The following is a 15,311-nucleotide window of genomic DNA, read 5'->3' on the forward strand; positions in this document are numbered from 1 at the left end:
CAGTAATAACTGGAAACAAAATATGAAATCTATCTTTAGAACACGCCTTCTGAACATCAGGAAAATGCTACCCCAAGGGTTTCAGACTTCGGACCAGGTTGGGGTGTTTCGGTTACCTAAGCACTGTTTGTGTGTGTATGAAAGGCCAAAACCCAAAAATGCCCAACTATGTAGGGGCTACACCTCAGCCTGACCATGAGGATTTCTAGAGAAGTGACATCAGTGCATATCCTCAATGGAATCACATTCATACTTCTGGATTCATATCATGTTGCACCCAAACTTTTGACCAGATATTTTTGCTTTTCTCTCTTGCAGCGATATTCTGTGACTACTACAACTCCCCAGACGAATGTGAGTGGCATTACAAGCCTTGTGGAGCTCCCTGCATGAAGACATGTAGAAATCCACTGGGAAAATGCCCCATTGCCTCCAATTCTCTGGAAGGTACTTAAGTCAGATCTTCAAACTTCTTCTTCTTCTTAACCAGACATTGTTTAGAGAGCTTTATGGAAATGCCTCACAGCAGGAGGGTTCCTGGTTTGAATACCAGTCAGACAGAGCCTTTCTGTGTGGAGCTTTCATGTTCTCCACATGTATGCTATTAATCATCCACAATATTAAATTATCTATTTATTATCCATAGTGTTTAGTCTATTAGTTAGGGGTGTTCAAAAATATTGATGCGATACTGTATCAGTATTTTTAAATACAGTATCAATACCCATCCATCCATCTTCTTCCACTCCGGGTCCGGGTTGGGGGGGGCAACAGTCTCAGCAGAGAAGCTCAGACACTTCTCTCCCCGGCCACTTCCACCAGCTCCTCAGGGAGGATACCAAGGCCAGCCAAGAGATGTAATCTCTCCAGCCTGTCCTGGGTCTGCCCTGGGGTCTCCTTCCTGATGGACATGCCTGAAACACCTCCCCAGGGAGACGTCTGGGAGGCATCCTTACAGTGTGCCCGAACCACCTCATCTGGCTCCTTTGCATGGTACTGCAACAAGCAGGAAACTATCTCGGAAACACTTCAGAATAAAAGCACCGTACGAAAACGTGAGCCATCTCACCACAGAAACAAACTGATAGGGCTTTTACTTTGAAAATCCCAGTGGTGGTTTATTGGTCCTGTCATGTCAGCCTGGAATGAACTGAAAGACAAACACACAGGAGCAGAGATCTGACTGCAGCGCTGAGCTGAAACGTTTCTTGATCTCTTGAGTTCTGAGTAGACATTCAGCGGCTCTAGACTGATCTACGCTCACATTCATGTTGTGAAGAATGAAGTTATTTAATGTACTTACGCACAACACTGGCTCTCACTGGTCGTGGACAACGGTCGCGTCACTGACAAAAACACAGTTAGCATCTGCCCAGACTAAAGACGTACAACAATCTCAAACACGTTTGATATTATCGTAACGCCAAGACTGAAGAAAGACCGCTTTAAAACAGCTAAAATCAAGTCTTACACCTAACGACTGAAACAACAGGAGCACCCTGCGACTTTAACAAGACTTCCATGATTGGACTCTGACTTTGGAATTTAGTCTGCGACTTTGAAATTGGAGGAAACATTTTTAGGTGTAAGGCCACCTTTACTCTACATTGATTTATTTTCCCCCTTTTAAAAAAATCCTGAAAGCATTTTGATTCATTACAGCAAATGGGGAAAATGCTCATCTTCAGGTTGCACAAAGATAGTTAAAATGCTAGATGATGCAGCACTATATATAACATTTCAGTTCCTTTAACAGCAGTCGCTGCTGTTGGTAAATAGTGCCTGCCTGATATGGACTGTTTTGGGGTGTTTTCTTGACTTAAGCTTGTGAAAATGAAGGTTGCAAAAATAAGATGACCTGCCAACTGTTCTGCATGCAGTTGTATTTCTGTTAAGATTTTTCAAGTTCCAATGATTGTTTTGCAGGCTGCTATCCACACTGTCCTCCTTCCCACCCATACTTTGATGAAGATTCCATGAAGTGCGTTACATTGGAAGAATGTGGCTGCTACGATTTCCTGGGCCTACATTACAAAGTTGGGGAAAAAATGCCTGCAGACAACTGCTACACCTGGTAAGCCCCTTCCATGGAATCAGTTTTGAAATGAATTGTCTTATTGGTTGTTTGCAGTCACATGATCTTAATGATGTGAGGCAGGAAGTGAAGAGCAGTAGTTATAAATCAATGTGACTGGGATTAAAGCTCTAGGTGGCACTGCACACTGCAGTTGTCATCAGAACATTTCTACACCGATGGGCTATGATCACTAATGACTTAGTCCTGCAGAGCTCCTACTACAGGTCTAGACAGATGAAGGGAGACCAGAGTCTAGAGGAATCTAGGACTGAGTCCAGAGTCTAGAGCAGGCCTTTTCAATTAGCGGCCCGGGGGCCACATACAGCCCAGAACCAACCCCCAAGTGGCCCAGCCTGTGGTCATGCAAGAGATGCAGATGGCAGCCTGTTTTGCAAGTTTTCATAAATTCCAACAGTATTTCAGACCATGAATGCAACACTCCACGTAGCCTAGCAACAGTCTACCTACAATGCACTGCGTTGTTTTGAAGCGTGGCTAGCGAGTGCTGCCAGAAGTAACCTCAAGATACTGAGTATAAAACATGTCCTTTTCAACTTCAGCTACAACTGTGCATATGTATTTTTATTAACTTTAAGATACGCCTTGGTAGGATGTGACCAAAATCATTACTTACAGAATTTCATTTTATTTTTTCATTTTATTTATTTTATTTTTATTCAAGTGAAAAAAAAACATTTCTACCACCTGAGGTTAGGTTCAAACACAGCTCTGTTGTGTTTTTATGCACACATGGATCACACTTTCAAATAATGTAAAATTGAGTAAAACTTGTCCAAACTTGGGTGTTTTATTTGATCTTAAATGTACTCATAATAAATATCGTCAAAAGGACAGAAACAGAAAAATGAAAGCAACAAACTGGCTGGGAAGAACGATTTCTGAGTTGCAGGTGTGAGGCAGGGCTGGTTTTAGCCATTTGGAGGCCTAGGGCAACGACAAATATGAGGCCCCTCCCCTTTTAGCTACAAGCAATAATAATGAGTCGGCACATTCTGATATTTTAAACAGACTTTAGTCCAGGTGGAACTTACATAAATAAAAACATATGCTTATCATCCGTGAATCATACTTTCCTCTGACACTATACAGACATTTTTATGTAGTCTGTTTCATCCCATTTAACAACACAATAATCTACCAATTCATTGTTTCATTTCAACTATGGTTAGACTGATCATCACATCCCCAGTTTTGGATTGTGGCTCTCGCAGAAGTATTTTTAAGACATTGTGGTTCTTGGGTAGAAAAAGGTTGAGTACCACTGCACTAGAGGTTTGTTTGCGGCAGCGCTCCTCTTAAATATGACACCCACCTGTACGCTGTATTCTTTGAGCCAGCTCCAGCTATCACTCTCCATCATGTCAGCGGCTTGGGCTCTGCACAGAGGGTTGAACATGATGGACTGACATTCAGCTTGAATTTACATTATATTATGCCACAAATACGGAATTCAAAGAGTAGGTACAAGTCTAAAACCTTGACTTTTGAATTGATTGAATTGACCAAAAATTGATAGACTGTGGCACTTAACATGTTAGAGTAGCTTTCCTGTTATGGTAACAGTGCTGAAATGTCCTGAAGCATCTGTTGATCCACAGCAAATCATATTTAGGATACTCAAGAACTGTCAGAATATATTTGAGGTAGATGACTGATACTTCTTGTTAATAATACGCCAGAGTTAGGCGGCAAATGTACTGCTTTTTATTCTAGTTTTTATATGACTTTGTAGATATTTACCTCGCTGATTCAGGTTAAATATAAAATGAGAGTCTACCTAAACAGCTTCATAATAATGAGTGTCACTTTTACCATCTGTGAGATTTAAAGGTGCAGTGTGTAAAATTGGGACTATCAACATCTAACAGTCAATTCTGGAGTGTGATGCTCATTTCTCTGGTGATAACTGTGGGAACCAGTGAAGTTTCAAAATCAGTACATGCTTAAAGGGACAATGTGTAGAATTTGGCATTTTAGCGACACCAGCGTTCAGATTTTAGAATGAGCCGATCTGTTACCAAAACGTCACATCACTAGGCGACGAGAGCCTGTGAAGACCAAAAAGGATCGTGAGCCGGACATCATTTACAGCAGTGACGAGGTGAGGGTTTATTCATTCCTTTTTGTAACCATAATTTTTATAGATTATAGGTCAGTCTTCTTCTCCACCTGCCTTCCAGGTAGCTTTCAGGACCGGCGGGCAGGTTCGTATTTAAAAATCGCGTTTCGCTCTTTCTGTCCCCAAAACGTTGCCGTAGACAACATGGCGGTTCAATATGGCAGCCTCCGTGAGGGCGACCCGCGGTAATGTAAATTTAAAAAGTTTTTTCTAATTTTGTAAAAAGAAAACGAAAGTTTAAAGGGGATGATTGTGCACTTATTTCAACATACTTCACATAGATATATAAACATTATATCCCATGTACACCGTTTCTGTTCGGCGAAATGCAGCCAAATTCTACACATTGTACCGTTAACTGTTATTTGGTTCCTTCTATGGTGCCATAGAAACAGGCAAAATGCAAAAATCCAAGATGGCAGGGTCCTTAGAGGGGACCCTCCCTATGTATGAATAAAAGGCTTATTGTGAGTTAATTTAAAACATAAATTAAAAAAATGTGTTATCAGATGTCAACACTAATTTGGATCAATCTACTTATAAATGTTATGTTTCATTTTAACCAAGCTTGTTTTGCTAAATGCTAATAGGCTAAATATTACACACTGCACCTTTAATTCTGTTGTACTTATTCAATCAATCAAACTTTATTTATATAGCTCCTTTCAAATAAATTCAATGCAGTGCAACGTAGGTCTGGGAAATTAATCAAAAGTTAGATTAAATCGCAATATGGCCTGCTGCAATTTTCAAATCGCAAAAAAAATGCAATATTTCTTTGGCCTGGAATTCGGTGAAAATACCAGTTTTAAACTTTGTTTTACAGCAGAGATGTTATGCATGGCATATACAATCATTCAGGTGCCATTTATTTTAGAATAGTCAAAAAAAAATCCTACCTTTTGCATTTTTGTACTTTTTTTCTTATAAAATATAAGAATGACAAAAACCCTTCAATGCAACAACAATTCTTATCCAATTTGCAATACAAAAATCAAAATTCAAGTCAAAATTATCAAAATTAGACACTTTCAAAGAATTGTTCAGCTCTTGTTTAGGAATAAAAGAAAGTTAAGGAATAATTGCATATTAAATCGCAATTGCAATATTGGGGGAAAAATTGCAATTAGAATATTTTCCAAAATCGTTCAGCCCTAGTTCAAAGTGCTTTTCAGGATTGCACAAAAGGTAAAATGGTAAAACGGTTTAGGGACTAATGCACACAAAAAGTAATTTGCTAAAATAATTAAAAAGATGGATGATTAAAAAGAGAAAGAAAAAGACAAAGCAGTAAAGGAAATAATTTACAGAATGAGTGTAAAATGAGTGTAAAAAATAATGATAATGATGAAACAAGGCTATAAAAGATTTAACATTCCAAATAATTCAAAGCCTATAAAACTGGACATGAAATCATAGATGATCATAACTGGAGTTAAATAAAAGCCTAAAAACCCTAAATTAAGATTTTAAATGTGAATAAGAGATGAAAATAGAACAATGATTGTGATAGCATGTATAGTCATAAAATGATAAAGTACTACATAAAAGCCAGAATGAATAAATGAGTTTTTAGCTTGCGTTTAAAATCTCCATATTCTCAGCTCCTCTGGCAGGCTGTTCCACTGCCTTGGAGCGTAAAAGCTGAATGAAGATTCACCATACTTTTTAGTTCTGCTCTGTGGAATAGCCAAGAGAGAAGGACCAGAGGATGTGAGGGTCCCTCCAGGTTCATAGACTACAGCCATCTCTCAACGGTAGTCAGGGGCAAGGCCATGTAGTGCTCTATAAACCAATAAAATCATTTTAAAATCAATACAGAAACTAACAGGCAACCAGTGCAAGGACTTTCTGATAGGAGTAATGTGTGCTCTCCTTCTGGTCTTACTCAGTACTCTTTCTAGGAATTTTGAATGAGCTGGAGGTGGTTTGTTGTATTCTTTTGTAGACCAGAGGGGAGAGCATCATCTATACCTTTTCAAACCTATTCAAAATCTTAATTTAAACAGAGAGATTTCATTTTCCTTTCTGCTTCAGCCTGATGAAATACTGATAATCAGCATTGGTCCTCGGTCGACCTATCACCTGTTGAATTACTTACCTGTGGATTTCTTTTCAATTACACAATTTTCACTGTCTTCTCTTGCCCCTTTTTCCAACTGTTTTGGAAACATTTTGCAGGCATCAGATTCAGAATGTGTGATATACAATTCAGATTTGTATATCACTGTATTCTGTCAAATGTCCAGACATTTTGGAAATTGCTGTTTAAAGGATGGTGTTGCTCTAAAAGTGATTTTCCAAGTAGGAAGACAATGGGTGATAACTAAGATGTATTCTATTTTAAAGTGTCTGCACCTACAAAGGACCATCCTGCAAGTTCGATAAGCATGGTAAGTAGATAAACATAGACTGATTATCTACTGCATGTGTCTATTCTTCAATTTGTGTTGATCATTCTCTCACTTGGAATGATATTGTTACTGGTCTTAGTGCTAGCAATGTTAAAATTTCATCAAGACTAAAAGCAAGAACCGTGCTAATGTATGACTGTAAATAATGTCTAGACAGCATGCTACGTGGGCTTGTTTACTCTTTTCAGGACAGGAAACTTTGCTGTCTGTCTCTGCTATCTTCTGTGCCACACATCACACACCTTTGAATGTTGCCTTGAAATGAAAAAAAACAACAACACCATGAGTACTCTAACTTGCACTTGTTGGCTTTAGCTGCTCCTTTTCTGCTCAGATCATTATGAAAAGCAATCCTAAACTTTGTAGCAAGTCCCCTTAATTAAAAATATTGATGTTAAAATTAGGGCTGAATGATTTGGGAAAATAATCTAATTGTGATTTTTTCCCCCAGTATTGTGATTGCGATTATCCTTAAGTTCTTCATCTTATGTATTTCCCATCAACACAAGCAATAAATCATTTTATATTATAACCAACACAATATTGGATAAAAGTAGGGCTGAACAGTTTGGAAAAAAATATCTAATTGTGATGGTTTTGACTTTTATTGCAGATTGGATATGAACTACCGTATTGAAGGGAATGATCTTTTTTAATCAGAAAGAGTGTAAAACAATGAACAAAGTAAGATTTTTTGTAGATTATTCTAAAAATTGGGTCTTGAATGATTGCATAATGCAAAACATCTTTGCTGCAAAAAAAAGTTTTAAACCTGTATTTGACTCAAATTTCAGGTTAAAGAAATATTGCAACTTCTGTGATTTGAAAATTCCAGCAGGCCAAATTGCAATTTAATCTAATTTGTGATTAATTGTCCAGCCCTAGTTGAAATAAGAATAGACATAATTAGCTGACTTCACAAGCTGGCAGGCAGTTACATTTTAATGTGATGTTTGTTCATATTTAACATAGGGAAAATGAAACCCTGTTTTGAAAGTAAAAATATTTTCTGTCCTTTGAAATAAAACCAAACAGAAACTGTGTCATTTAAAGCATGTGGATTTAAATAGTGTCAAAGTATTTTGACAACCTTATTATCAAAGTACCCTTGATAATGCAAACTTGATAAAGTTTCACGTTTATTTTTAATATAGTAGAATTAAATGTTTTTTACAGACAAAGAGCATAGTGCCTTGTGCTGCTAATTTTATTTGTGTTGTTTTTTTAATGTAGAACTCGGTAAATTTATTTAAAATGATTATTAAGAACTTTCTGAACATTTTCTGCACATAGTAACCATACTGACGAACTAGATATTTTAGGTCACTATAAAAGTGATGGTTAATCATAATCATTACATCTTCATCTCTCGCACTTTTATTTTCCATCTTCAAGTACACACACGTTTGCAATATAATATTAATTCATTAATAATAAATGATGTAAAATATGATGAACTGAAAATGTGATGTTCTCACTTACAGAATGTTACTGCATCTACAATGGAAAATTCTTTGACTATGGGGATGTGGTATACACCACTACTGATGGTGCAGGCCACTGCATAGAAGCTGTGTGTGGAGTCAATGACACAATAGAAGTTAAAGCCTACCTTTGCGAAACTACCACAACTACCCCCTTCATATTCAGCACATCAACTACAGGTATAAAAATCTTCTCAGCATTATCAGTGACATTATTTCATATTTTTATTAAACAAAAACAAAAACGGATACTTTATTTAACCTGTAGAGACAACAATTACAACCACCACAGAAACAACAACCACAACAACCAGAGAAACAACAACCACAGCTACCACAGAAACACCAACCACAACTACCACCGAAACACCGACCACAACTACCACCGAAATACCAACCACAACTACCACTGAAACATCAACCACAACTACCACTGAAACATCAACCACAACTACCACCGAAATACCAACCACAACTACCACCGAAACACCGACCACAACAACAGAAACCACCCAAACGTCAACCACTACTACTTCATTTACAAGCACAACTGAGGAAACAACAGAAACAGAAGAGACTGAGACCACTGAAACGACTAAAAAACCCACCACAACTACAACAACTGAAAAACCCACCACAACTACAACTACGGAAAAACCCACCACAACTACAACTACTGAAAAACCCACCACAACTACAACCACTGAAAAACCCACCACAACTACAACAACTGAAAAACCCACCACAACTACAACAACTGAAAAACCCACCACAACTACAACCACTGAAAAACCCACCACAACTACAACAACTGAAAAACCCACCACAACTACAACAACTGAGAAACCCACCACAACTACAACAGAAAAACCCACCACAACTACAACAACTGAAAAACCCACCACAACTACAACAACAGAAAAACCCACCACAACTACAACAACGGAAAAACCCACCACAACTACAACTACTGAAAAACTAACCACAACTACCACAACTGAGAAACCCACCACAACTACAACTACTGAAAAACCCACCACAACTACAACAACTGAGAAACCCACCACAACTACAACTGAAAAACCCACCACAACTACAACAACAGAAAAACCCACCACAACTAGAACAACTGAGAAACCCACCACGACTACAACAACTGAGAAACCCACCACAACTACAACAACTGAGAAACCCACCACAACTACAACTGAAAAACCCACCACAACTACAACAACAGAAAAACCCACCACAACTACAACCACTGAGAAACCCACCACGACTACAACAACTGAGAAACCCACCACGACTACAACAACTGAAAAACCCACCACAACTACAACAACTGAAAAACCCACCACAACTACCACTACTGAAAAACCCACCACAACTACAACAACTGAGAAACCCACCACAACTACAACTACTACGGGACCACCTGTAGTTACAGGCAGTACAACCATTGTTACCAAACCACAAGTTAACACAACAGTAACAGTTAATGTCACAACTAAGGTTTCCACAACTACCACAACTACAACTACTGAAAAACCAACCACAACTACAACAACTGAGAAACCCACCACGACTACAACAACAACTGAAAAACCCACCACAACTACAACAACTGAGAAACCCACCACAACTACCACAACAACTGAAAAACCCACCACAACTACAACTACTGAGAAACCCACCACAACTACAACAACTGAAAAACCCACCACAACTACAACAACTGAGAAACCCACCACAACTACAACAACAACTGAAAAACCCACCACAACTACAACTACTGAGAAACCCACCACAACTACCACAACAACTGAAAAACCAACTACAACTACTGAAAAACCCACCACAACTACAACAACGGAAAAACCCACCACAACTACAACAACAGAAAAACCCACCACAACTACAACAACTGAGAAACCCACCACAACTACAACAACAACTGAAAAACCCACCACAACTACAACTACTGAGAAACCCACCACAACTACAACAACTGAAAAACCCACCACAACTACAACAACTGAAAAACCCACCACAACTACAACAACTGAAAAACCCACCACAACTACAACAACTGAGAAACCCACCACAACTACAACAACTGAAAAACCCACCACAACTACAACAACTGAAAAACCAACTACAACTACTGAAAAACCCACCACAACTACAACAACGGAAAAACCCACCACAACTACAACAACTGAAAAACCCACCACAACTACAACAACTGAGAAACCCACCACAACTACAACAACAACTGAAAAACCCACCACAACTACAACTACTGAGAAACCCACCACAACTACCACAACAACTGAAAAACCAACTACAACTACTGAAAAACCCACCACAACTACAACAACGGAAAAACCCACCACAACTACAACAACGGAAAAACCCACCACAACTACAACAACTGAAAAACCCACCACAACTACAACAACTGAAAAACCCACCACAACTACAACAACTGAAAAACCGACCACAACTACAACTACTGAAAAACCAACTACAACTACTGAAAAACCCACCACAACTACAACAACGGAAAAACCCACCACAACTACAACAACTGAAAAACCCACCACAACTACAACAACTGAGAAACCCACCACAACTACAACAACTGAAAAACCCACCACAACTACAACAACTGAAAAACCGACCACAACTACAACTACTGAAAAACCCACCACAACTACAACAACTGAAAAACCCACCACAACTACAACAACAACTGAAAAACCCACTACAACTACAACAACAACTGAGAAACCCACCACAACTACCACAACCGAAAAACCCACCACAACTACAACAACAACTGAAAAACCAACCACAACAACAATAACTGAGAAACCCACCACAACTACAACAACTGTGAAACCAACCACAACTACAACAACTGAAAAACCCACCACAACTACCACAACTGAGAAATCCACCACAACTACAACAACTGAAAAACCCACCACAACTACAACAACTGAAAAACCCACCACAACTACAACAACTGAGAAACCCACCACAACTACAACAACTGAGAAACCCACCACAACTACAACTACTGAGAAACCCACCACAACTACAGCAACTACAGAGAAACCCACCACAACTACAACTACTGAAAAACCCACCACAACTACAACTGAAAAACCCACCACAACTACAACAACTGAAAAACCCACCACAACAACAACAACTGAGAAACCAACCACAACTACAACTGAAAAACCCACCACAACTACAACAACTGAGAAACCCACTACAACAACAACTGAAAAACCAACCACAACTACAACAACTGAAAAACCCACCACAACAACAACAACAGAAAAACCCACCACAACTACAACTACTGAGAAACCCACCACAACTACAACAACTGAGAAACCCACCACAACTACCACAACCGAAAAACCCACCACAACTACAACAACAACAGAGAAACCCACCACAACTACCACAACCGAAAAACCCACCACAACTACAACAACTGAAAAACCAACCACAACAACAACAACAACTGAGAAACCCACCACAACTACTACAACAACGGAAAAACCCACCACAAGTACAACAACTGAAATACCCACCACAACTACAACAACTGAAAAACCCACCACAACTACAACAACAACTGAAAAACCCACCACAACTACTACAACAACAGAAAAACCAACCACAACTACAACTGAGAAACCCACCACAACTACAACAACAACTGAAAAACCCACCACAACTACTACAACAACGGAAAAACCCACCACAACTACAACAACTGAAAAACCCACCACAACTACAACAACAACTGAAAAACCCACCACAACTACTACAACAACAACTGAAAAACCCACCACAACTACAACTGAGAAACCCACCACAACTACAACTACAGAGAAACCCACCACAACTACAACAACTGAAAAACCCACCACAACTACAACTACTGAGAAACCCACCACAACTACAACCACTGAAAAACCCACCACAACTACAACAACAACTGAGAAACCCACCACAACTACAACTACAGAGAAACCCACCACAACTACAACAACTGAGAAACCCACCACGACTACAACTACTGAGAAACCCACCACAACTACAACCACTGAAAAACCCACCACAACTACAACAACAACTGAGAAACCCACCACAACTACAACAACTGTGAAACCAACCACAACTACAACAACTGAAAAACCCACCACAACTACCACAACTGAGAAATCCACCACAACTACAACAACAGAAAAACCCACCACAACTACAACAACAACTGAAAAACCCACCACGACTACAACAACAGAAAAACCCACCACGACTACAACAACTGAGAAACCTACCACAACTACAACAACAGAAAAACCCACCACAACTACAACAACTGAAAAACCCACCACAACTACAACTACAACTGAGAAACCCACCACAACTACAACAACTGAGAAACCCACCACAACTACAACAACAACTGAAAAACCCACCACAACTACAACAACAGAAAAACCCACCACAACTACAACAACTGAAAAACCCACCACAACTACAACAACTGAAAAACCCACCACAACTACAACAACTGAAATACCCACCACAACTACAACAACAACTGAAAAACCCACCACAACTACAACAACTGAAAAACCCACCACAACTACAACAACTGAAAAACCCACCACAACTACAACAACTGAAAAACCCACCACAACTACAACAACTGAAATACCCACCACAACTACAACAACTGAAAAACCCACCACAACTACAACAACAGAAAAACCCACCACAACTACAACCACTGAGAAACCCACCACAACTACCACAACTGAAAAACCCACCACAACTACAACAACAGAAAAACCCACCACAACTACAACAACTGAGAAACCCACCACAACTACAACAACTGAAAAACCCACCACAACAACAACAACAACTGAAAAACCCACCACAACTACAACAACTGAAAAACCCACCACAACTACAACAACTGAGAAACCCACCACAACTACAACAACAGAAAAACCCACCACAACTACAACAACTGAAAAACCCACCACAACTACAACTACAACTGAGAAACCCACCACAACTACAACTACAACTGAGAAACCCACCACAACTACAACAACTGAAAAACCCACCACAACTACAACAACTGAAATACCCACCACAACTACAACAACAACTGAAAAACCCACCACAACTACAACAACTGAGAAACCCACCACAACTACAACAACAGAAAAACCCACCACAACTACAACCACTGAGAAACCCACCAAAACTACCACAACTGAAAAACCCACCACAACTACAACAACAGAAAAACCCACCACAACTACAACAACTGAGAAACCCACCACAACTACAACAACAGAAAAACCCACCACAACTACAACCACTGAGAAACCCACCACAACTACAACAACTGAAAAACCCACCACAACTACAACAACTGAGAAACCCACCACAACTACAACAACTGAAAAACCCACCACAACTACAACTACAACTGAAAAACCCACCACAACTACAACAACTGAAAAACCCACCACAACTACAACAACTGAGAAACCCACCACAACTACAACAACTGAAAAACCCACCACAACTACAACAACAGAAAAACCCACCACAACTACAACTACAACTGAGAAACCCACCACAACTACAACAACAACTGAAAAACCCACCACAACTACAACTTCAACTGAAAAACCCACCACAACTACAACAACAGAAAAACCCACCACAACTACAACAACTGAGAAACCCACCACAACTACAACAACTGAAAAACCCACCACAACTACAACAACTGAAAAACCCACCACAACTACAACAACTGAAAAACCCACCACAACTACAACAACTGAAAAACCCATCACAACTACAACAACTGAGAAACCCACCACAACTACAACAACAACTGAAAAACCCACCACAACTACTACAACAACGGAAAAACCCACCACAACTACTACAACAACGGAAAAACCCACCACAACTACAACAACTGAAAAACCCACCACAACTACAACTACTGAGAAACCCACCACAACTACAACAACTGAGAAACCCACCACAACTACAACAACAGAAAAACCCACCACAACTACAACAACAGAAAAACCCACCACAACTACAACAACGGAAAAACCCACCACAACTACAACAACAGAAAAACCCACCACAACTACAACAACAACTGAAAAACCCACCACAACTACTACAACAACGGAAAAACCCACCACAACTACAACAACTGAGAAACCCACCACAACTACAACAACTGAAAAACCCACCACAACTACAACAACAACTGAAAAACCCACCACAACTACAACTGAGAAACCAACCACAACTACAACTGAAAAACCCACCACAACTACAACAACTGAAAAACCCACCACAACTACAACAACTGAAAAACCCACCACAACTACAACAACTGAAAAACCCACCACAACTACAACAACTGAGAAACCCACCACAACTACAACAACTGAAAAACCCACCACAACTACAACAACTGAGAAACCCACCACAACTACAACAACTGAAAAACCCACCACAACTACAACAACTGAAAAACCCACCACAACTACAACAACTGAGAAACCCACCACAACTACAACAACTGAGAAACCCACCACAACTACAACTACTGAGAAACCCACCACAACTACAACAACTGAGAAACCCACCACAACTAGAACAACTGAGAAACCCACCACAACTACAACAACTGAGAAACCCACCACAACAACTACTGAAAAACCCACCACAACTACAACAACAACTGAAAAACCCACCACAACTACAACAACTGAGAAACCCACCACAACTACAACTACTGAAAAACCCACCACAACTACAACAACAACTGAAAAACCCACCACAACTACAACAACTGAAAAACCCACCACAACTACAACTACAGAGAAACCCACCACAACTACAACAACTGAGAAACCCACCACAACTACAACTACTGAGAAACCCACCACAACTACAACAACAACTGAAAAACCCACCACAACTACAACAACAACTGAGAAACCCACCACAACTACAACTACTGAGAAACCCACCACAACTACAACAACAACTGAAAAACCCACCACAACTACAACAACTGAGAAACCCACCACAACTACAACTACTGA

At 39.6% G+C, this 15,311-nt stretch overlaps 3 protein-coding genes across 3 annotated transcripts in view; all 3 read left to right on the forward strand.

Moving 5' to 3' along the window:
* Window positions 1-2,078, forward strand: part of LOC121506270 (mucin-2-like) — a 35,721-nt gene extending 33,643 nt beyond the window's left edge. The window contains exons 18-19 of the mRNA XM_041782035.1: window positions 319-447; window positions 1,927-2,078. Of these exons, the coding sequence (XP_041637969.1) occupies window positions 319-447; window positions 1,927-2,078 (281 nt within the window). The remainder of the gene's footprint in view (window positions 1-318; window positions 448-1,926) is intronic.
* Window positions 2,079-7,608: 5,530 nt separating this feature from the next.
* On the forward strand, window positions 7,609-10,776 carry LOC121506348 (mucin-2-like; the record flags this gene model as incomplete). The annotated part of the gene is made up of 4 exons (XM_041782156.1): window positions 7,609-7,627; window positions 8,116-8,295; window positions 8,384-9,552; window positions 9,745-10,776. Coding segments are annotated over exons 1-4 (2,400 nt in total), but the record flags the coding sequence as incomplete, so codon positions are not given.
* Window positions 10,777-12,051: 1,275 nt separating this feature from the next.
* On the forward strand, window positions 12,052-14,145 carry LOC121506429 (mucin-2-like; the record flags this gene model as incomplete). The annotated part of the gene is made up of 1 exon (XM_041782268.1): window positions 12,052-14,145. A coding segment is annotated over one exon (2,094 nt), but the record flags the coding sequence as incomplete, so codon positions are not given.
* Window positions 14,146-15,311: the final 1,166 nt, after the last annotated feature.

Source organism: Cheilinus undulatus, linkage group 1 (genome assembly GCF_018320785.1).
Source record: "Cheilinus undulatus linkage group 1, ASM1832078v1, whole genome shotgun sequence".
Classification (NCBI taxonomy): Eukaryota; Metazoa; Chordata; class Actinopteri; order Labriformes; family Labridae; genus Cheilinus; species Cheilinus undulatus.